The following is a 23,194-nucleotide window of genomic DNA, read 5'->3' as shown; positions in this document are numbered from 1 at the left end:
GGCCCCACAAGGAGGTGTTGGATGATACTCTCTCATCAGATTCACGTTGATATACGCTGATCACTAGGCCATTGAGGTGTAAGTGTTCCCCAAGGTTTTTATGGTTGGTATACATAATAAAGCTGATTAATTCTGCCTTTCCCACAACATGCTAATGCTTAGTCAATCTCCCTGGTGAGGTAATTCAAGTTCCGTGAGCAATTAGCGAGTCCCGTCAAATACTCCCAAAGGGTATATACAAGTCTGTTTATCGTAACTGTGGGCGGACCGTCTCCTACTGTGCCACCATAGCGGAAGCCTTAAGGATAAGGCTGTATCTTCTCAGCATCTTGCTTATTGGATGTGTACTGCCATTGCCTGTCTTCTACTGCTGAGTTCCAAAAGGGAGCAGAGTGGCAGGAGAGAGGGGGCCTTACATGTTGTGGGGGGTTCCTTCTTGGGCGGGGAGCCAATAATCGAACTTTCAGGCTGATTCATAACACGGTGGTTTCATTTGGCAACCAAGTATTTCCTTGCTGACAAATGTACCCACTACACCACCCCACTTATTTTATTGTGTTACAGTTTATGACCTTCCAGCTTCAATTGTGTTCCTTTCTCATGTGTCATCAATGTTTCTATCAATGCAGTCACTCAGAATGTTTCCATCATAGATGTTAGGAAGTGTTCTGTCAAATCAAAATTTCACCTTAGACTTCTACAGATGATGTGTAAAACAGAAAAAAAGTAGTGCTATTCACATTTTCTTTATTATTATTATTAATATTATTATTATTATTATTATTATTATTTCTGACCTGCTTTCATCTTCAAAGATCGCATCTTCTGTGTTGAGTTGCTGCAACTAGATGAAATTTCACTGAACACAACATATAATGCGTATTAACTCATCAAGCTAGTTAGTCATATCAATAAGCAATCGCGATTGAAAACCTAAGACAGTAAGGCAATAATTTTGTTTTTTCTCCATACGCTCCGCTGACGTGTTGTGTCACCTAGTTGTGCGCATGCGCTCAGAGGCAAATCGCGTCATGGCACGTCTCATAGTCAAGCAAAAGGTAAGCAAGCTATATCTTTTCCGTTTGTTTCAAAATAAATGCCTTTTTTTTTACACATACGTACTGAGGGCAATAAAAGGCGTGTATTATCTATGAAAATGTTGCTTGAATATCTTTTATTATCTGAAATTCTGAACAAATCGCCATGGTCTGTTGAAAACTATGCATCTGTCGCTAATCATGCTTTTATTTTTTCTCTCACCTACAGACTTCGATGATGTAAATGTTCGGGGCGAGCTCAACGCTGCAGCCGGGGGTTGTAGTGGACTTTGACGTGGCACTCTCCTCTCTCGCTGAAGCACAAGTATATTCCGGGGACTCTGCGCTCTCAGGTAATAATACAGCAATAATGTTTACATCATCTGCCAGAAAAAATAAATTCAGTCACAGATTTTTTTATTGCTTTTTTAGAATTCACTTGTTTGACTCTTTCCCGAAAAACTTGTTGTAATGATGCTCCGCTAGCCCGGTGGTTACGATCAAAATATCATTAATGCCTGCAATATTTAATAGTATAAGTTCGTGACAAAGTCTTTGTGAGCGTTCATTTCATGCTGACTAATAGACTACGAAAAACGAGGACGTGTTTATTGTATATTGATTGTTATAGCCATAATAACGGTCTTTGACGTGGCAGTCCGAGGAAGTTCCATTTTGTCAGAATTCACTACCATTCGCCTTTACTGATTTGTTTTGTATAATCAATGCTATTTCAGATCATGTGTGTACTTGGAGATATTGCTGGCTGTTTAGTGAGTCTAACAAACTTCCGTACACTGCCAGCTACTTTTCAAAGTGCCTGTTCCTTAAAAAGCAACATCTGTCAAAGGTCTTCGTTTACTGAAGTTACTATTTTCTGTGTAGTTATCTTAACAAACTTAAATAGGAATCAATTTCATATTTAGATAAGACACCAAAATTACCTCACTTGAAATTATAAACTACTGTGATAAAACTGGTTTTTGTACCATACTGGTACATCATGTGCACACACAAAAATTTTATCAATATTTTTTTTCCTCCAGATTCCCTCCTTCTTGGCAGAGAAGACAGTAAATCCAATCTTCCCATGAGTCATCAGGGTTATGTTGCCACTCCCCCATACTCTCAGGCTCAGCCAGGGATTGGGGGCTACCAGGGCGCATATGGATCTGTTCCTGCACAACCCCTGTATGGGCACTATGGTGGACCACCTGCGGCTTTCAGTGATCCATCACCTCTCGGTTAAGCACTTTTCATATATTGTCAATGTAACATCAGATGATTTCCGAAATAAAATAGGGCAAGAATTTTATGGGTTGTACATTTTGACTACTTGCATGAGCAGAATCTTCCCAAAGGTCATCCAATTTGTATTCCTATACAACTGTATTATTATTGTGGATCAAGGTAGCCGTTTTAGCAATCATTTGGCATTTAGATCAGAAAAGTCATTATACAAACAAAATAACACAATAGTATATGTACGAAAGTTTGTTGGTATGTATGGCTTATTTCTGACATGCATGATCAATTATGCTTTTGCAGCTTTTGTGAAACCTCCACTGTCCCCCGCCCATGGTGTATCACCACCTGTGTCCAACCATTTCAACCCGAATGCTGCCTGGAATGGTACTCATCCTCAAAGGTTGTTTTGCAATCCTCTTAAGAGTTTGTAATCAAACCAACACAAGTCAGAGCTAATTTCTTGTCCCTCTTCAGGTATCCTTCCCCACCAGCCTCCTCTGGTGCACATGGGCAACTGCCGCAGCCAGTGGTTGAAAGCATGACTCCACCTCAACCATCGGGACAACAGCTTACCAACCAAATGAATGCTATGAACCTGGAAAACTATGGTACATTGTGGGAGTGTTAAGATCATAAATTCATTTAAATTTTTCTGATAAGATGTTCCAACCAAGGCTTTCTCTGTCTGTGCAATGTTTGTTTTTAACCACAGACTATTCTGATGAAGCTCCACTGGTTGTAATGCGTCCTCTCTTCCCTCCCTCCCTTCCTGCTGCTCACTTGGCAGCAGCATGTCTGCTGTGGAGGTCCTTTCAATCTGTCATTTAAAGTGCACATCCTGCAGCACATGCACAAGAAAATGCTACACAGGGAAGGGAAGCACGTTAGAATTAAATATGCCATTTAAAGCACCAGCACTTGATAGAGCACAGGAGCATAGAGCAGGCTGTTAGTGTGGCTACCACTGAGCAACACTGGACTGTCAGACCATGACATTCGGAATGCTAAGCAAATTGCCTAAGAAATAATTCTTTCGCTGAGGTAGCTGATCAGCCTTTATCAGATGCCGATTATGCAGAGGTGACCAAATCTGTCGCCGTTTTGGATTGGGTGTCGCGTTTGTTAGAATCTGAAACTTAAAAAAAAAAGCATTGTCTAAATTGGTCTTTTGCTTCTACTCTGCTCAACCTTGTCATCCATCCACCGTTCTATGATGCTTTGCAAACTGGGCCACAACAGGACCACAGTGTTTTTTCTCAAGTGTGGAGTCTGTCTCTCACTGTGTAGCCTGTCTAGCTATTTTAAACATTTTTCTTTTGATTAACCTGCATCTGCATCATTTCACTTCACTTTTGAGGAGTTTCCTGACACATCTCAAACATCCATTGTCTCACTCCATAACAGCAGTTGTTCTGATCTTTGTGTTAGAAGAGCATCAGAATTATTCGAAGTTTCCACATGTACTGGGCTTGATCGCTCTAACTGTGTGCGTGTGGAGGATGACACACATATAACACACCAACAGAGTGCATGAAGTTTCCTCTGAGAGTCAGAGAGTGAGAGTCAGACTTCTGAGGACTTAAACGTCCTCATGATTTGGAACAAGAGAAAGCAGCAAAGGTTTGAATCAGAAAGGCTCGCATGTCCACTGGGTGTTTACATTCACAGAGCGGCAATGGTGACACTGAATCATGACGGGAGTGCCAGCCCATGAAAACAAACATTATTTGTGCTGCATCGCTGTAATCTGCAGACAACTAAAACAGATTACAGCAATGCACCTCAAATAATGTGTGCTGCACAAATAACCGCAGTTTAAAGAAATCTGTCTAAAGGCATCTTTCTTTAAACTCTGGTTAAATTAGCGTTGTGTGTGGGTCAAGGACTGAAGTGCTGACAAGAACCGACAAGACTACTACATGTGCAACACATACTGCACAAACAAGAGGCTGGTAAGATACTGCGACACTGCCTGTAATTGACTATGATTGATCTGTCACATAGTTAGTTTGATAACATACTGTAATACGTCATGTACAGTGGCTCGTCAGCATAGCACTACAATTCACAGATTGTGACAGACGATCTATTCAATCTCCGCACTTTGGCGGGTCGACTGTTCATGAGCTAATATTGTATCGCCCCTCCCTGTAGGAGACAGGAGTCAGCCATGCCTCCTCACTTAAGATGTACTTTTGTACTTGAGTTTCAACACTCCTGAACAGCTGTGTTAATGTCTTCTACCCTCCTTCCCCTGTCTGCATTTTTCTTGGAGAGTTTTCATGTGGGAGGTGTTCTTGATGGCAGCTGCCATCAGGCTGACTGATCATGTACATATTTTAATGTAATTATTTTCAAAAATATTGAGAATTTTGTTGAGCTGCTGAGAGAGGTTGATGAGAAATGCTGAAAAAAGAAGTAGAGAGTAGGGTGTTCATACTGATCATTTACAAAGACCACGTAAGTTTGACATGGCTTTTCTGTGATTAAGACCACTGTGGTAATTGAAAGTCAAATGGAAGCAGAGCACTATGAATGAAACCTGAACAACAAAGTTCAGTCAACAAACCAAATGTTTTTGGTTAAAGCTGCTTTATTTGTGTGTCTCTTGTGAATCAGCGTAAGATTGTTGTGGTAGACTCTTGTCAGTAGACTGGTGCGTCTTGCAAGCTGATTAATACAGCTATATCTTTACTGTCTTCTTGCAGGCCCCAGACCAATGCACAGTATGCCACCTGCACCAAGTCCTGCCCTGCAGAATCTTCACACTCTGTCTCAATCTCCAGCACCACAGTCGCCTAACATGCCTCCCCCTAGAGCACCCCCAACAAGCATGCCAATGACTGGTCTTCCTCCCAGCACTGGCCTGTCACAAGGAGCACCAACAGGTGTAGGACCACAGATGACAGGGCAACTAATGGGAGGAAAGCCAATGCAAGGCATGGGTCGAGCTTTTTCTGGGACTGTCCCTCCTGGTGCTGGAGGCTTTCAGACACCTGGACCTGTAGGTGCATGTCCTTCTGGATACCCACAGCAAGGAGGTAAATAGACCAATTTAATGGTCAAGTTGGTGAGTCTCACCATGAAAGTCTGTGAACAACAAATTGAGTCTAGGCCGAGAGAAGAGGTCAGCATCAGCGAGGAGCAATATGGTTTCATACTGACAAAGATCACCACAGATCCGTTGTTTGTTTGTTGTTTGGGTGTTGATGGAGAAGTGCACTGTGTCTTGGTGGATCCAGAGAAATCCTATGAGAGAATCGGAGGAAGTGTGGTATTGTATGAATGTATTGTAATTGTATGGATGTTTGTGAGTACAGTGAAACAGTGGATATTTGTGCTGTAGGAATGATTTATTGTATGAATGTATTGTAATTGTATGGATATGTGTGAGTACAGTGAAACAGTGGATAGGTGTGCTGTAGGAATGATTTATTGTATGAATGTATTGTAATTGTATGGATGTGTGTGAGTACAGTGTGCTGTAGGAATGATTAAGGGATTCAAGGCGAGAGTAGCACTAGATCAGGGATCAGTTCTTTGAGCGTCGGGAGGACTCTCCATGGCTTATGATATTTATTGACAATAAAGTCATCTGCAGTGAGAGTCAGGATGAACTGAAGTGGAAGTTGGGGATGTTGAGGAACGAGCTGGAGACACTTGTTCTGTCCCAAAGGCAGGAAGCAGATTGAGAAGTGGCAGAAGTGAAGATGGTCAAGATTTTTCCCAAATGTATGCACGTGTCTGTTTGTCACCATGGGAACAGAGATACATCTGACTGGTACAGGTGATCCATGGCTTCTATGTTATCACTGACAATGTGAACATGCTGTTCTTCAATTCAATTCAATTCAATTCAATTCAATTCAATTCAATTCAATTCAATTCAGTTCAATTCAATACTTGGTTTCTGTTTATTTGTACTGTGTAGCTTTGGACTTTATTGACAACAAGTCAGCGATCACAACCAAGGTCAGTTGCTGCTTGGATGTCGGCAGAATAAAACCATTTGCATATATATCATTTCCAGGTGAAATTGCTGCATGTGATTTTGTGAGTGATGCACTGGGTGTGTATGTTTTTGTCTGCTTTTTTTAAACTTCAAGCCAATTTACCAGGACCTGGATACAAAACTGTCATAGGCTTTGGTCATTCTTTAGATTTGCTGATGCATCAATTAGGCATTCATTAGTGGTCGGTGTTCAAATTACATTCTGGCCAGTAAAGTCGTGGAATGGTGAGTTAGCCACTGATGTAGTTACTAAGAGCACATTAATAATGTTAATAATGTTGCAATAACATTTCTTTTATTGTCCCATTATTATCAGGGTTGCACACTCATTTAAGTCAATGTAAAGTATTGAAATTGGTTGGCAGACCTGATTTAGTTTTAATTCTGAACTTGAACATTAATAATTAATTTGCTGTTATCTTCTTATTCTCAGCCCAGTTTGGAGGACCTATGTGTGTTCCCCAGCCAAGTATGCCAGGAGATTTTCCAGCAGGACCAGGGTCACTTGCTGGACCACCTCAGAAGAAACTGGACCCAGACTGCATTCCAAGTATAGTAAGTTGGCTGGAGCCACTGACATTTGCTATGGGATTGTGGTTTTACTGAGGCTGCAAAATTAAAATGTGTTTTTAAAGATCCAAGTCATTGAGGATGACAAAGCAAAGCAAGAAGGACAAGTCTTCATCACTAATATCAGAGGTCAGGTCCCCCCATTGGTGACGACAGACTTCACAGTCCAAGACCAAGGTGAGGCTTGCAACTCAAAGTAAAATCCAGTAGTAGGGATTCTGTTTTCTTTTCTGTCTTGATTTTTGAGGAATTCATCAGAGGCTCTGAATAACATGTCAACAGAATCACAAACAACAATCACAGACTCTTAAAGGGTGCTCATGTTTGGGTTGAGGAGGAAGTGAGTCTTTGGCTGTGTTTTCCAATTTCTTTAATATAAAATTCAAAGTGTCGTCCTCTCTCCTTGTTTCACTTTCCGGTATCATATTTTAATCAGGCATGTCCAATATTGACATATCCAAACACATGATTTCCGATGCAGATATAAATTGATACCGATATCTGATACCCGATACCCAGTCCATGAAATTAACACATTAATTATTGCTCTTGTGATGCAAACATATATGTTAAAAGAACACTGAGGTTACATAAAAACCTGAGGTCAAAGTGGACAAAAAACACTGAAAATAAGTAGAATAAAATGAAACAAATAAAATGTAATTAAACCTAAGCTGTTTTGGGGGATTGTTGACTTTACATTGCCTAACAGGAGTCCCAAACGACTCTGACGCACTAGTAAAGGAGATACGCTGAATTCACATCTTAAATCTAGGTATTTGTAGTAAGATGGTAACAGGTGTGTTAAGTGATAACTGCATTTCTGTGACAATGACAGGCAATGCCAGTCCCAGATTCATGCGCTGTACCACCTATTCTATTCCTTGCACCACGGATCTGGCCAAACAGTGTCAAGTTCCCCTGGCATCCATCATTAAACCATTTGCCAACTTGCCAAAGAATGAGGTAAGTTTTTTTTTTTTTTAAACGTATGGAACCCGCAAGCGAAAGAAGATGATTAACGGGGGGAAACAAGACAGTAATGGGAGGATGAAAAAGAACAGAACATTGCGACAACATGTCTTAGAATTGTGATGTTCATGAATGGGAGTGAGTTGTGACTTGTTCAGAAGGGCTACAGAAAGGTTTTGATGACCAAGTTAATTTGTTCTTCTTCCAAACACCACATTTTCGGGCTTCAATGTTAATCAAATTCTCGTTCCTATTCCCAACCCCTTGTTTAAAAGGAATTTGATATTATTAAAATAATTATTCCCATATTTAAGAAGTGATAGTTAAAATTTATGGTTGACATAATGTACAAAAAACAGGTCTTCCTCCCAGACCAAAAAAACATTTGCGCAACTGTGTCACATACAACTAAACAAACAGAGTCAAGAAAATAAACTCAAAGTTCAAACACTGTCCACTTGAAACTACCTTAGAGAAAAGAGAAAGAAAGAAAATAAGTTTACATGTCCTGTCAATGACCTTTCCCAGTCTTGTGTGTGGTCCAAGAATCTTGACTTGGATGTTTTCCTAAACCCTCGCTTTGTCCCTGTTGCACCATTTAAGGCAATTTTCACTGCATTCACTTCATTGACCACTGTACACAATTATCCAAAGGAACGCATTTTACAGTGTAGATCTTTAAAAACGAAGTATACATGGGGATTTGCTTTTAATAATTTCACTGGTTGAAACTGCAGAGATGTATGAAGGATTGCTTTGTTGTTTTATTGCACCGTTAATTAGATTAGATTAGATGCCCTGATTTAGGCATCCGTATAAACTGGATGACTGTGGATTCATTCAATGTACTGAAGTGCTGCAATTTCCCTCCAAGCTCTATCTGGTCGGTAGTGTAACTTGCACTGTGTGTGGCAATGTGGTAATGCTGCTGTTGTCGAAGGTGAACTGTGTGTACGTTATGCTAAGCATTCAAAGACTGCTCTCAAAACCAAACTGGGTTTTCTAGTGAAGTTCTGTAAACATGGTTTAATAAACAAATTGTGCCAGCCAAGCTCTACTATGAACTGCGACCCCAAATGACCCAACGAATATACTGTACACCCACAGCCTCATATATTTTACAAAGTAGAGTCAAAACAAATTAGAATATCCTTTTGTTTCTTGCAGGCACCTCTGTATGTTGCCAATCATGGCGAGTCTGGCCCAATTCGCTGCAATCGTTGTAAGGCCTACATGTGTCCTTACATGCAGTTCATTGATGGAGGCCGCAGATTCCAGTGTGGGTTCTGCAACTGTGTCAACGAAGGTAGGAAAGACCAGCTTGTGTATTATTGTGAATTGTATGTTTGTGATTCATAATGTCAACATAAAACCTGCTTTTTCAAGTTCCAGTTTTCTACTTCCAACACCTGGACCACATGGGTCGCAGAGTGGACTTCTATGAGAAACCTGAACTATCTCTGGGGTCCTATGAATTTGTTGCCACCATGGACTACTGCAAGGTCTTACTCAATAATCCTTAACATATACTTAATTTCTAACCTGACTTTAGGAAAGAATTTTGATACATTCAATGCTCACAGGGAAAAAAAACGACATTTAATTTAAGTGAAGTAGCCTCACAATATGTTGCATAAAAGTGGATCATCATAATAAAATTGTATCAGAATACACAAAGCAACATACTTGATATCATGAATCTAGCTAAGAAGTTCCAGAGCTATAAAGGTGCCCATGTTTAAAATTCACAGGAATATACTGTTATTGTGCTGCTATTGTTTGGTTGGTTGGTTGGTTTTTGTTTGCAGGATTTGCAGGTCATCATACTGACAAAGTTGACGCACTACTGACAATTTTAAAACTGCAGCTGTATTGAGATGCATTGTTGTGTTTTCACATATCCATTCATCTTTGTGTTCACAGAACAACAAGCCTCCCAATCCTCCATCCTTTATCTTCATGATTGATGTTTCCTACAACAACATCAAAAGCGGACTCGTCAAACTGATATGTAAAGAACTGAAGATTCTGCTGGACAAGCTGCCCAGGTGCACTGTTGATAAATGATGACAAAGCGTAATATATATTAGACAAATGAAAAGTTTAAGACAATAAATGTGTCATTGGAGTGTGACGGCATGCAGTGGTTAGGGCTCACAGTGACAGAGCGCTGACATTGCGAGTCACACTTTGTCTGTGACAACAACAATAGACTTGAAACTGAAGTCCCAGTATAGGGGGTCAATTTTACTCATGTCCAGAAGAAAGAAATGCCCTTTTAATGTCGCCTTTGATACCTTCACCTTCACCTTCTTCTACCGCTTATCCGGGGTCGGGTCGCGGAGGCAGCATTCGGAGCAGGGAAGCCCAAACTCCCCGCCCCGCCTTTGATAATTCAATATATTATTATATTACCGTATTTTCCGGACTATAAGCCGCTACTTTTTTCTCCCGATCTGAAGCCTGCGGCTTATAAAACGATGCGGCTAATATATGGATTTTTACAGGGATATTCCAATCAATCGGCCACCGATTATGAAAGGCTGAACTCGTTGTGATCTGCGAATGCCGACCACTGCCTGTCATTGCCGGTCACAAAATCCGGGTGCGGCTAATATTCCGGTGCGCTCTGTAGTCCGGAAAATACGGTATTATAAATGTATACATTATGTACAATTAATAATTATTATCCTATTTTAAATTATCTCAGTGAATCAATTAGAGTACAGGTGTTGGTGGAAGGAGATGACAATATTGCTTTCATGCAAGAAACAAGCCAGCTAAACAAGGAAGCTATAGCTAATAAAAGACGCTTTTAGACCATTTCCCTGACTAACCTAAATATTAACCTATATACCTAGATAACCTATATACTAATATTGCACTGAAGAATAGCAGATATACAACGTGCATGTATCAATGCTGTACACTGCATTGGCATGCCAGCCAAAACATTGTTGAAGCATATCAAGGACAAACATTTCCCATCTCTCACAATGTCCTCACTCTGTTTGCAAATGTGGTGGATGGTGTCAAGCATTGCACTTGTTCCTCTACAGAAACTAGTGGCTGCCAAGTAGCTTGACTTTGTTTTTGTGCATGTTTGAACTCAGTAGTTAGCACTATACTCTGACACTGGCAACTGTCGTGTGTTTTAAGATTAAAAAATTAATTATATTTCCATGACATGGATTTCAGCTGAGTAACAGATCTTTCCCTGACTAGAGAGGAGGGAGTAGAAAGCTCTGCCATCAAGGTGGGCTTTGTCACCTACAACAAGGTCCTCCATTTCTACAATGTGAAAAGTGCTCTGGTGCAGCCTCAGATGATGGTTGTGTCAGACACTGCAGAGATGTTTGTGCCTCTGCTTGATGGTTTTCTTGTCAACTACCAGGAATCCAGAGCTGTCATTTACAAGTAAGAATTCACCTTTTCTCACCACCAATGTAACACAAAGTTTTCTGTCAGAGGGCTACGTTCTCACACTTCCTTAAAATCAAATTGTCCCCTTACTCCTAGCTTGCTGGACCAAATCCCTGACATGTTTGCAGACACTGGGGAGAGCGAGACTGTCTTTGCTCCTGTGATCCAGGCTGGTGTGGAGGCTTTAAAGGTTAGACACTGTCTACAAGTCTGTCAGCAAGGCTGCGGAAAATGATGTTCCGCATATAATGCTGTAGTTTTATTTCTTTGTAACTTCATTATATGTAAACATAAACTGCTTTTTAAAGTAAAGTTTCAAAGTAATTTTTAAAGCTTTAAATGAACTATTGATGCCTACTTTAAACATTTTATTATTCTGTTTTCTGGGCGGCACAAGAGAACAGAAGAAATAAAATAGAATGCTCAATGCTTTAATCGTAGTAGGTTTAAAGAACTCATTGCCACTTTCATTGTTTTCTCTTATATACAGTACGACTTGGATCGTTAGCTCTAATACTAGAATGGTGCATTGACCTACTTCTTGAGCACAACTAACATTTCTGTCACTAATCTGGCCATGTGTGCAGTCAGCAGAATGTAGTGGCAAGCTCTTCATATTCCACTCCTCCATGCCGACGGCTGAAGCTCCTGGAAAACTGAAAAATAGAGATGACAAAAAGTTGGTCAGTACAGACAAAGAGAAGGTGAGTACAGACAACTTATGGTTTGTTTTTTTCTTTACCCAAATATATTTGCAGTACTTCTCTGTCTTTTGTCTTATCATGTAAGACTAACTCAATTTGAGCACATTTTGTCTTGTCTCTCTTCTCCGTCTTTCCACACTAATCTATCCTTCCTAACTTTGTCTCCAGAATGTTTTACTGTCTCTCTAATACATTGGTTTCTAATCTTGTCTTTCTCGTCACTCCTTATGGGAAACAGAGAATCTTAACTCTACCTCTTCTACCTCATCTTGTTGAGTCAGAACTACTATCTCTAGCTCCCCCTACACAAAGTCTGTTCCAGATCTAGGTCTGTCACAATTTTCCACTTAACTATGTCCCCACAGGATTTTAGAAATTCTGGTTGTTTGGTTCCTCAATAGGACCTGTTTGACCTGTTTCAATTGTACCAGCAACTTATTAGCCACTTTCGCTCTGTAGGATCGTTTTTAGTTCCGACTTTTGCGTAAACACCTCTTCCTCATGGAGTCCTCCTCACAATACTCAATAAATGGGTTGCCATGTCCAGTATTCCAAGTTTATAATATTCCCATTCTAGCATGTAGCATAATTTTCTATATTTAATCATGTAATGTGTAAAATGCAGGTCTGTGTCCAACAGAGTTTTATAAACACATATGGCCTCTCTTGGATCACAGACCCTGTTCCAGCCTCAGAAAGGAGTGTATGAGCTGCTGACCAAGGAGTGTGTGGCTCACGGCTGCTGCGTGGATCTCTTCCTTTTCCCTAATCAGTACGTGGACTTGACAACCATGGGAGATGTGCCATCTCATACAGGAGGTTCTGTGTACAAGTACAACAACTTCCAGGTATAATTTTCACTCACATGAGCCTTGCTCAGGACCGGACTTGGTCACCTTGTATTAGGACATGAAGCCTCTCAGCCCCTGTACGATCTTAGTCAGTTTGGAATCACATTACAAATATTATGTGTTTTTTAAGTCACCATGACACCAATGTTAATAAACATGCTGTTACTGTTACCTCGGCCAAGGCGGTTATGTTTTTTGTCTGTCTGTCTACAAAAGACCTTGAACTTTTTTTTACAATACTAAATCATTGTCTATTAGTACTTTCATTCCTAAAAGGTTGAATTTCCCCAAGGAGGATAAGGTTAACTAATCTAATCCAGTTAAATATCTACCCTCTTATTTACACCTCTAATGACCATTGATGGAGGCTTGATGGATTCCGTACTGAAATGAACCGTGCCTTGTGGTTTTTACCTAGTATGGCTTTGATTTGCGGTCTAGATGAAACACTGCCATCTTCTGGTGGCCTATGTAAACTCGAGTTCTAATGTCTTTAGGTGGAGACGGATGGAGAACATTTCCTCAGAGATCTGAGGAAAGATGTTCAGAAAAGCATTGGATTTGATGCCATCATGCGTATCCGTACTAGCACAGGTAAAGTACTGTTCAGTCGCAAGTGGTGCGAATGTTGTTTGATTTGTGCTGATCCATTCTACAGGCTTCAGAGCCACCGACTTCTTTGGTGCCATCCACATGAACAACACCACAGATGTTGAGATGGCAGCAGTGGACTGTGATAAAGCTGTGACGGTGGAATTCAAGCATGACGACACTCTCAGTGAGGAGAGCGGTGCCCTGATACAGGTGCTTTGTTTGGCTGATGTCAAATACCAGAATTCATATGCTCATGTTACCGCTGTTCTTTCACAGTGCGCCTTGCTTTATACCACCATCAGCGGGCAGCGGCGCCTTCGTATCCACAACCTCAGTCTGAACTGCACCTCACAATTGTCTGAGCTGTACAAGAGCTGCGAGACTGACTCGCTCATCAACTTTTTTGCCAAATCAGGTGCAGTATTTGATCTGATCTTTGAGCTAGCTTTCAACTACGGAATTGTGGATTGTTAATGGTGATTAATCAATTACATACATAATTAGCATGTTATTTTGTATAGATTTTTTAAATCACGTTAATCGCGCGATGAGTGCAGCAGGAGAAGAGGTCGTGTATGTTCACGGCTATACGACAGTGGAAACACGCCGATAGCCACTCATTTGAAGGGCCATTGCTGCCATCTGTCAGCTACAGGAGCCGAGCCGAAGAGAGTGCAACCATTGTCAATGCGGCATTTCAGCAGCTCTTCACAGAATATGCGACTGTGATAAAGCTTATGGTGAGCAGGGCTGCAAACTCTCCCTAAGTCGGCATTAGATTGCGCACACAAGGCTGCTCACAGCCTTGGCTGCTGAATTCAGAAATAAACTCCTCAATGTGCTCAATGGCACAATTGAGTGATTGCGAAAAATCTATTGAAAACCTTCCAGTCAGTACATTGCCACCACTTCCACAACCAGGTTCATATCCGTTGGCTGGTGAGTGTTTACTGCTGCAGATGTGACACCAAACTCAATGCAAAACAAGGGGTTCCAATTTCTGCTGTTGCTGACCTGAGCCATGATGATCACGTCTTCATGTGCCAATGAACTTTCCCGGAGTGGTCTGTAGCGCCCAATATTGATCAAGGCAACAGAGAGATATGACTGTATGACTGATCACTATATCAGAGAGTGAACACGACATCAAGATGAGAGGCTCTGTGAGACGGGAATCACACAGGTACAAATCTGACTGATACTGATCATTGGCAGTGGCTGTGTCCTCTGTAGGTTACCACAAGTGATTTGCTATTATAATTTCAGCACTTTATTTTGTGATGATTAAGAATTTTACTTTTGATGTGCTTACTTATTGCACTGAGGTTGATGGGTATATTTTATTTACTTAATTGTCTGAAACAACAGGTTCATTTCAGTGTTCAGTATTACTGTTGATCAGCAGTGTGTAGTTACTGTTTCATTATGTGTGAAGTCTAGCACTTAAGACAGATAGGCAGATTTGATCAATTTTGCAATTCTTTTGGTTCAAATAACAAAGGGATGGCGGTCAAAACTGGGGGTTCATATATTTGTGTTTTGAGCTGCACCAGTTCAAGTTTCAAATTAGTTAATCATTTTTTTGTCACCTGTCAAAAGTAAATAAAGACATCTCCACATCTCAACAGTGTATGTGATTCCTTCTGAATTACTTACCAGCTGCGCTACCACTTCTGTCTTTGTGATTTATTGTGGTTGTGCTAATCCCAGGAGAGCCTTTTATTCTTCTGTTATCTTGCCCTTTCAGCATACCGCGCCATTCTGAACCAGCCGCTGAAGAACGTGAGGGAGATCTTGGTCGGCCAGACAGCCCACATGTTGGCCTGTTACAGGAAGAACTGTGCCAGCCCCTCTGCTGCGAGCCAGGTGAGTCCACGCAGGTCAATGAAATGTGACTCATAAGAAACACTTACTGACCCTCTTGTGAGGAAATTTAGCGGACAGTTTGTTTGACTTTTATGTGTTGTTCTATAACGGCGAAAGTTGGTTAGTGTGTGTGCTCTTGTTTGATCGGAATTGAAAATCTAACAGGCATATTATTTTTAACAGCACAAACAGTAATATATGACATGCCTCTCCCAAAAGACCACTTGACGACATACAAGCGGCATCAATGTTAGGCTTTTAGCTACATCTATTTGTATATAACTAACTTTTTATAAAGCATTCGAGTCAAATTCCAAACATTAACTGAGATTAACTCTTTAGCTGTTGTCACAATAACACTTTCAGATGCAGAAGTCTTCTGGGCAGTTGTTGTACTGACACGGTTTAATAGAAAATACATACATATTTTATAATGATTCTTTCCCTTACTACAAGTTATCGTGTCTACAGTTTTGTTCATCTTCTTTTATGTATAAGATAGACAAACAGTTAGTTGATTAAATAAATAGAACCACATGAATTTTGATCCTTGTTAAGCTATTTTGTATTTGGTAAAACTGCACCACTCCACAGTGCAGTTAACTTGCAGGGCACTGTGGAGTGGGGGCAGCAGGCTTTATGCCAAAAGAAAAACACCAAAATAGAATAACGATCCAAATGCTATAATAGACATCAGTCAGACATCTCATCAATAACAGCGCTTCCATACCGTGACTTGGGTAACGTGGATAACCGCAAGATTACACCAGTAAACAAATATGCCGACCGTGATGGCCAAGCTATGGCTGCAAATGGGTTGCGAATCTGTGAATTTCGTTCATAGTCAATGAAATTACTGGGTGACATAATTGTGATGACTTATGAGTCACTGTTCAACTGTTTCTGTACTTCAGCATGTCAAGCAGCCTCTCATAACCACATATTTTATTCTCCATTGTGCTGGAGCCCTGACGCACCGACTCCCTTTTTCAGATTTCCTGTGAATTTCAATGTATTTTCATTCTAATTGCTTTATTCATGTAAATTATTCTGTTGTACTCTCTTTCCATTGAAGCCAAACATTTTATGCATGCACCAATTGTCTGTCCAAACTCTCAACAAATCATCATTACGTCACTGTGGATAAGACCATTCGGCTATATCCAAATCAGAAACCTTGGAGGGCCAGGGCACGGAATACGGCCTTCAGGTCTGGCGACAGAACCCTCTACAGGGCCGCTCGCACTGATCTGAGGAGAGGCATCAGGGAAGCCAAAGCTGAATACAAACAAACAGTGGAGGAACACCTTCGCAGCAACAGCCCCCGTCAGGTGTGGCAGGGATTCAGACCATCACCAACTAGAGAGGCTGTGCTGTGAAACCATGTGACCCAGATGCAGAGCTTGCAGAAGAACTAAACAGCTTTTTTGCACACTTTGAGCCTATGACACAGCTCCCAGCCACAGCTCCACAGGCCCCTCCAGCATCTAGTGCCTCCACGCTGACCATAGAAGTAGTAGGAGGTCACATGCGTACTTCGGCCAGTTAACCCCAGGAAGGCAAGTGGTCCAGATGGTGTACCTGGGATAGTCTTCGAGTCAAGTCTTGACAGACATTTTCAATCTGTCTCTTGCCCAAGCTGCCACTCCGACCTGCCTCAAATCCGCAACCATCATCCCAGTCCCAAAAAAAAGCCCTCCACAACCAGCCTCAATGACTATCGACCTGTAGCACCGACCCCTATTATTACCAAGTGCTTCGAGAGACTGGTTCTGCACCACATCAAAGACTGCCTCCCCCCATCCTGGACACGCACCTGTTTGCATACCGGTCAAACGGATCCACAGAGGACGCCATAGCCACCACCCTCCACACTGCACTCACCTGGAGCATCGCAACACCGACGCCAGGCTGCTCTTCATCAACTACAGCTCTGCATTCAACACCATAATCCCAGACATCTTGGTCTCCAAGCTGTTCAATCTGGGGATCCCACTTCCCACCTGCGCCTGGATAATGGACTTCCTCACAAACCGGCCCCAGAGCGTAAAACTTGGTCCCCACCTCTCATCCACCCGCACTTTTGCATCGGCTCTCCTCAAGGCTGCGTGCTGAGCCCACTCCTCTACTCCCTGTACACATCCGACTGCAGCCCCGCCCACCCTGAGAACACCACCGTCAAGTTTGCTGACGACACTGTGATAGCGGGTCTGATAGCAGGGGAGAGTGAGGCAGCCTCCTGGGATAGTGGTGCTCAGTGAACAACCTGACACTGAACTCTGCCAAAACCAAGGAGCTTATCCTGAACTTTAGGAAGCACAGAGCTGCTCCTGCACCCCTGTTCATCAACGGAATATGTGTAGAGAGAGTGGACTCTTTTAGATATCTTGGCGTCCACATCGCAGCTGACCTCTCTTGGACTGAGAACACGGCTACTCCAGTGAAGAAGGCCCAGCAGCGGCTTCACTTCCTGAGGGTTCTCAGGAGGGAGAACCTGAACACTGGTGACCTTCTACCGCTCCAGCATAGAGAGTCTGCTGACATACGCCATCACGGTGTGGTACTCCAGCTGTACTGAGGCAGAGAAGAATAGGCTACAGACAGTAGTAAGGACAGAGGATCATTGTGTTCTCTGCCCTCTCTTCTGGACATCTACAACTCCCGCTGCCTCAGTAGAGCTCAGAACATCATCAGAGACACATCTCACCCCAGCCATCACCTGTTTGACCTGCTGCCCTCTGGCAGGCGCTACAGGTCACTCCGCTCAAGAACAAACAGATTCAGGGACAGGTCTATCCAAGAGCTGTCGTTGCAATAAACTCAAATCTGAATTTGCCCTGAACATTCACTCACTCTGCACGTTTCATGCTAACCACCTATTACAGAGTAATAACAATATTTACCTCCTTAACTTTTTAACTTTTTAATTCCTGTACATATCAGCATCTTTTGTTTACACTGTGCTGCACTTTATTACCACCTAGTTTTTATTATTATGCTACTATTCATTAAAAACAGTATAATCACATACATTACGAGTCGCGTCTTCTGGTTTGTAATTCCAAAAAAAATGAGAATGACTTTTCACTTCAATCTACAAACATTTTGCAAAGATCTGCCAAAATTAACATCATTATTATCATCATATATATTTTTATAGTTTTTAAATTTATTGTACGTTTTATTTTGTGAGTATATTGTGACATTTCATTTGTCATATCATTTTGTGAGCTACTATTACGTTACATACCTAGTATATAACTTTGATTTTCCTATATATTTGTCAAAGTTTTTTAATAATTGTAGGCTTGACTTTGTATGGTTAACCTCATGTTTATCCAGTGACCAAAGTGCTTAACTTTATGTCCCCCATTCACACACACAATCACACACTGACTCTTGTTCTCCTGGCTTCTGTGCGCAGTTGATCTTGCCCGATTCCATGAAGGTTTTCCCTGCCTACATCAACAGCCTGTTGAAAACTCCTCCATTGATTGGCAGCTCAGAACTCGCCACAGATGACCGGGCTCATCAGAGACTGTCAGTCATCGCCATGGGGGTGGAGGACACTCAGCTGCTGCTATATCCACGTCTCCTCCCGCTGGTAAGCCCCAGTGCCGCTGCAGTCATGAATCACCTAAATTCACCTGTTTTTACCCACAGCACAACACAGGCATGAGCGACCAGGGTCTGCCTGTTGCAGTGCGTTGTTCAGAAGAACGTCTGGCTGACAATGGAATGTTCCTACTGGAAAATGGCCACTCCATGTTTTTGTGGCTGGGGCAAGCATGCCCACCTGATCTGATCCAGAGTGTCTTTGATGTGCCGTCGGTGGCCCACGTGCAGGGACCTACGGTGAGTTAATATGTATATGTATGTTTTAGTCCCTTTGGAGCGTTTGGTCTTTTTAAAAGTGAGGGCCACAAATCACATCAATATCACTGCTGTTTGTCTCCCAGACCTTCAAGTTTAGACACATGATTGAATCATTTTATCGGTAATGTGCCAGTTCGATTACAACACAGTCATATCAGTGCAGTTACATTTGTCTTTTTTAAATGAAGATTGAAGCCACTCCCCTAACCGTTTCTTGTTGTCCTTTCCATTACAGAAATACAATATCTCAATTAAGATGATATTTATTATTTACTATTTTTTATTTATTATTTACACAAACAAACAAACTGCATTGCATAAATACTTAAGGGAACCAGCCATGAGTCAGAATCAAGAGCCATTATGACTCAGCAACAGATGGGGGCTAGCAGGCAGGCAGTAGATAAAGATAGATGAAATATCCAGATTTAGCACAAATATTGACTTTCAAAAAAATTCTAGAAATGGTTTCCAGTCGCGTAAAATATATCAGAATAATCCCCTGATCGAACATTGGGTCTTTTCAAGTTTAAGACGACATGGTGTCACTTATCCCTATTATTTTTGAAAGGCTGTCAATAATAGTGTTGGGATAGAGTCGCGATAATTTACAATTGCTATAGTGGAGCCTGTGGAGGACTTTGAATTGAATAAGGCTTAACCAAGCTTGAGGTTGAGTCCACTTCATCTTGTTTCTACATAAAATAGTTTCACTGGAAGGAGATACTAGGTTGTAGAAAAATGAAATATGACCCTTCAAGATACTGTAGATGTAGCGTTTAGTATTCTATACCAGTTAAAGCTAGGGTTAGAGGGAATGAGTGAGAAGAGCGTAGTCATACAGCAAAAATATCTAAAGAAGTCTGTGTTATTAAGATTATACTTTTCACAGAGTTGTTCATAACTGCTGAATATATTGTTAATGTATAAATTCGTAAGGCTGCACAGACCTTAAATTTTTAGCATTGTAAATCAAGGATCCATCCAGGTCGTCTTAAAAAGATGATTCCCGCAAATAGGTATCACTTTGGGAACAGTGAGCCACGCAAAAAGTTTCTTTATCTGTGTCCATATTGTTTAAGTGTGGTTTACAATAGGATTTTGTGTATAAGAAGAAAATTTTGATGGAAGTGGACTGCATGCTAGAGCTTGAAGTAATGTGGTGAGACAAGAGTCCATTACAATTTGTAGCCAATGACATAAAGGTGATGTGAATCAGAGGAAAACCTTGTGAATATTGGCTGCCTAAAAATTCTAGGATGCTTTCAGAATCAGAATCAGAATTACTTTATTTATGCGAGGGAAATGCTTTTTGTTACACAAACTCCTACTCAAGACAAAAGAGGAATAAAGAAATTAAGAGAAGACAATATATTACTCAAAAGAACATGCTAAATAAAATCAAATCAACATACTAATATACACTAAGCACTAGGATCAAAATAGAATAGAATTTAAAAACCATCTGAACATATTTACAGTGTACACACTTTAAAAAAGAATTCGAGGCTATAAAACAATGTTGTTGCCATTGTGGTTATTACACTAAAAGAGCTATTGCACATAAGTCCAGGTACATTAGCTGACACTCAGAGAGAGGAGTTGTAGAGTTTAATGGCCACAGGTTGGAAAAATTTCCTGTGACGCTCTGTTGTGTATTGTGCTCAGTCTGGTGCTGAAAGAACACCTTGTTTAATCAGCATGTTATGGAGTGGGTTGGACACACAGTCCAAGATGCCTTTCACTTTGTGAAGCATTCTCCTATCTGGCACATTCGACGGTGAATTCAGCCTCACTCCCACAACGTCTGCGGCCCTATAAGATCAGTTTGTTCAGCTTGCCGGCGTCCGCTGCCCATGCTGCCCCAACATACCGCAGCATAGAGGATAGCACTGGCCACCAAAGACTCATAACACATTCTGACCATAGTCCTGCATACATTGCAGGTATTCTAGTTTAGGTTATTATTATGATTACTCCTCGATATTTGTAGTCCCCAAAAAAAGAAACACAGTCACAGGATATTATTATTGGGACAGCGAGTCAAAGTCTAAACATTTCCTCTTTTTGTCTTTTAGCCCTCTCTGCCACAGCTGGACAACGCACAGTCGAAGATGACCCGATCCTTCATCAACAGCATTTTTGAAAAGAGACCAAACTCTATGAAAGTAAGATGATGCCAGAATTACAGTTACAGTAGAGGGTTCTAACCCTTTTAATTCAGCTTCAGGTGGTTCGGCAGAAGGACAGGCCTGAAATGTTGTTCCGTCAGTTCCTGGTGGAGGACAAGGGTCTTCATGGAGGTGCTTCCTACATGGATTTCCTCTGCTACGTCCACCGGGAAATCAGGCAGCTGCTCACATAACATCTCAGCTGATCCTTCCTGCGTGGTTTTCAGTGGCTGCAAAGATCCTGGAGGGAAGAAGAAAGTCCACATAGATCGATTAACTTTTGAGATCAGCTCTCGAGAGTCCTGCTGCCTTCTGAAAGCAGTGTTTTTCCCACTGAACATATGTAACAGACTTGAGAAACTGACAACAAATAGTGGCATTTTGGCAGACTCTTCACCAAAGCAAGAGCAATAAATGGTTCGGCTACTTTCAGGGAGGGAATGAGACTGGTGGCTTCTTTGTGAGCCGATCTGAAAAAAATGCTTCATACTCAAATTGTATACTACTACAGTTATCAAATATTGTGTGTCTCACATTCAGCTCAGAAATAATTGGAAAGCATGCTTATTTTTTTCTTACATTTTCAGTCATTCCTATATCAAGTTGTGAATTAATTGTGGATCAGGTAACGCTGGAGGAATTCAAAGGAATATTTAGTTTGAATGACAGATGTGATGATCAGTTATCAGTGATTAGGTGGGATTAGGTGATTGACATTTTAGCTGAAATCTGATCTCTGCTTTATTTTATTTCGGCAACATAAATGGAGGCCAAGGGCCTCATTTATCGACCGTTCATGGTGTGAGTACTAACATTCCCACTCTGAGTGTGGTATTTATCAATTTGTATTTGTGCTTCGGATTGTGTGGACATTGACAAACAGCTATGACCATGCGCACACACCAAATCTAGCCGTAGAACAGTGAAACAAACAGATACAGATACAAACAGAAGCCATTAGAAAGTGAACGTCTGTCATGCATAAGAGGTTCGCAAAATGGAAACCGGGTGTAGGTATCAAATGTGTCCGCTTACCAAATGTGTCCTACCTGCCGCGGGGTGATTACGTCATATCCGGCATGTACGATATCTTTTTTCTAAATGTTTTAATGAGCCAGCGGAAATTGAAATAAAGGATTACAAGGCGATTTCCACCACTTGCGTAGCATTTATTTCCAGAAATCACAGTACACAGTCTTACACAGTCTTCACATTAGTCACTTATAAATATCCAGATACATTTTTATTCATTTACCAGGGAAAATATGCATCTATGAAGGAGTTTTTACCCCTACCAAATTGGCCCTACCCCTTCCACGTTAGCTGAAAGATGTGTCGCGATTGGCTGACATGTGCGGGGCATTATTTTATTTTATGTCGCACAAAAATCAAAGTAGACTCCACAGCAGATAATTTTGTACATCTGAAGGTATTTTTAGTCGTGAAGTCGTAAAAGCAATCCAGCCAATCACAACATCTATTATGATTTCTTGTGCGATATTAAGGAAAAACAAAGCTCCATACATGGCCGCCAATCACAACGCATTGTTCTACAGACTGCAGAGTAGAACAGACATAAACTTCGCGAACGATTTGATGACAAACATCACATTTTGTGGAAATAAATGATATGCATGTGGTAGAAATCGCCCTGAAATCCTTAATTTCAATTTCTTCTGGCTCATTCAAACATTTAAAAAAGGATATCGTATATGCCGTTTGTGACGCCATCACTCCGCGGTAGGTAGGACACATTTGGTACCTACACCGGATTCACGACTTGGTCGTCACACACCGATCCGAGTGCAGTTTTCTGAGCTGTTGAAGAACCATCACATTGTTGTATTGACTATTTTCATTTGAATCAAAC

General features: G+C 41.3%; 1 protein-coding gene across 1 annotated transcript; it reads left to right on the top strand.

Annotated features, from left to right (window-relative positions):
- Positions 1 to 1,320: 1,320 nt before the first annotated feature.
- On the top strand, positions 1,321 to 23,194 carry sec24d (SEC24 homolog D, COPII coat complex component). Its single transcript, XM_053860429.1, has 23 exons — positions 1,321 to 1,390; positions 2,084 to 2,281; positions 2,586 to 2,685; positions 2,760 to 2,893; positions 4,994 to 5,326; positions 6,731 to 6,852; positions 6,933 to 7,044; positions 7,706 to 7,833; positions 9,007 to 9,145; positions 9,226 to 9,341; positions 9,763 to 9,887; positions 11,065 to 11,256; positions 11,359 to 11,452; positions 11,850 to 11,966; positions 12,644 to 12,814; positions 13,315 to 13,411; positions 13,476 to 13,621; positions 13,688 to 13,826; positions 15,159 to 15,277; positions 18,702 to 18,881; positions 18,941 to 19,132; positions 21,232 to 21,321; positions 21,378 to 23,194. The coding sequence occupies exons 2-23, from the start codon at positions 2,128 to 2,130 to the stop codon at positions 21,516 to 21,518; spliced, it is 3,141 nt and encodes a 1,046-aa protein (XP_053716404.1). The 5' UTR covers positions 1,321 to 1,390; positions 2,084 to 2,127; the 3' UTR covers positions 21,519 to 23,194.

This window comes from Synchiropus splendidus, chromosome 3 (genome assembly GCF_027744825.2).
Source record: "Synchiropus splendidus isolate RoL2022-P1 chromosome 3, RoL_Sspl_1.0, whole genome shotgun sequence".
Classification (NCBI taxonomy): Eukaryota; Metazoa; Chordata; class Actinopteri; order Syngnathiformes; family Callionymidae; genus Synchiropus; species Synchiropus splendidus.
Note: the sequence above shows the minus strand (reverse complement) of the source record. Positions and strands in the feature narration are given on the sequence as shown.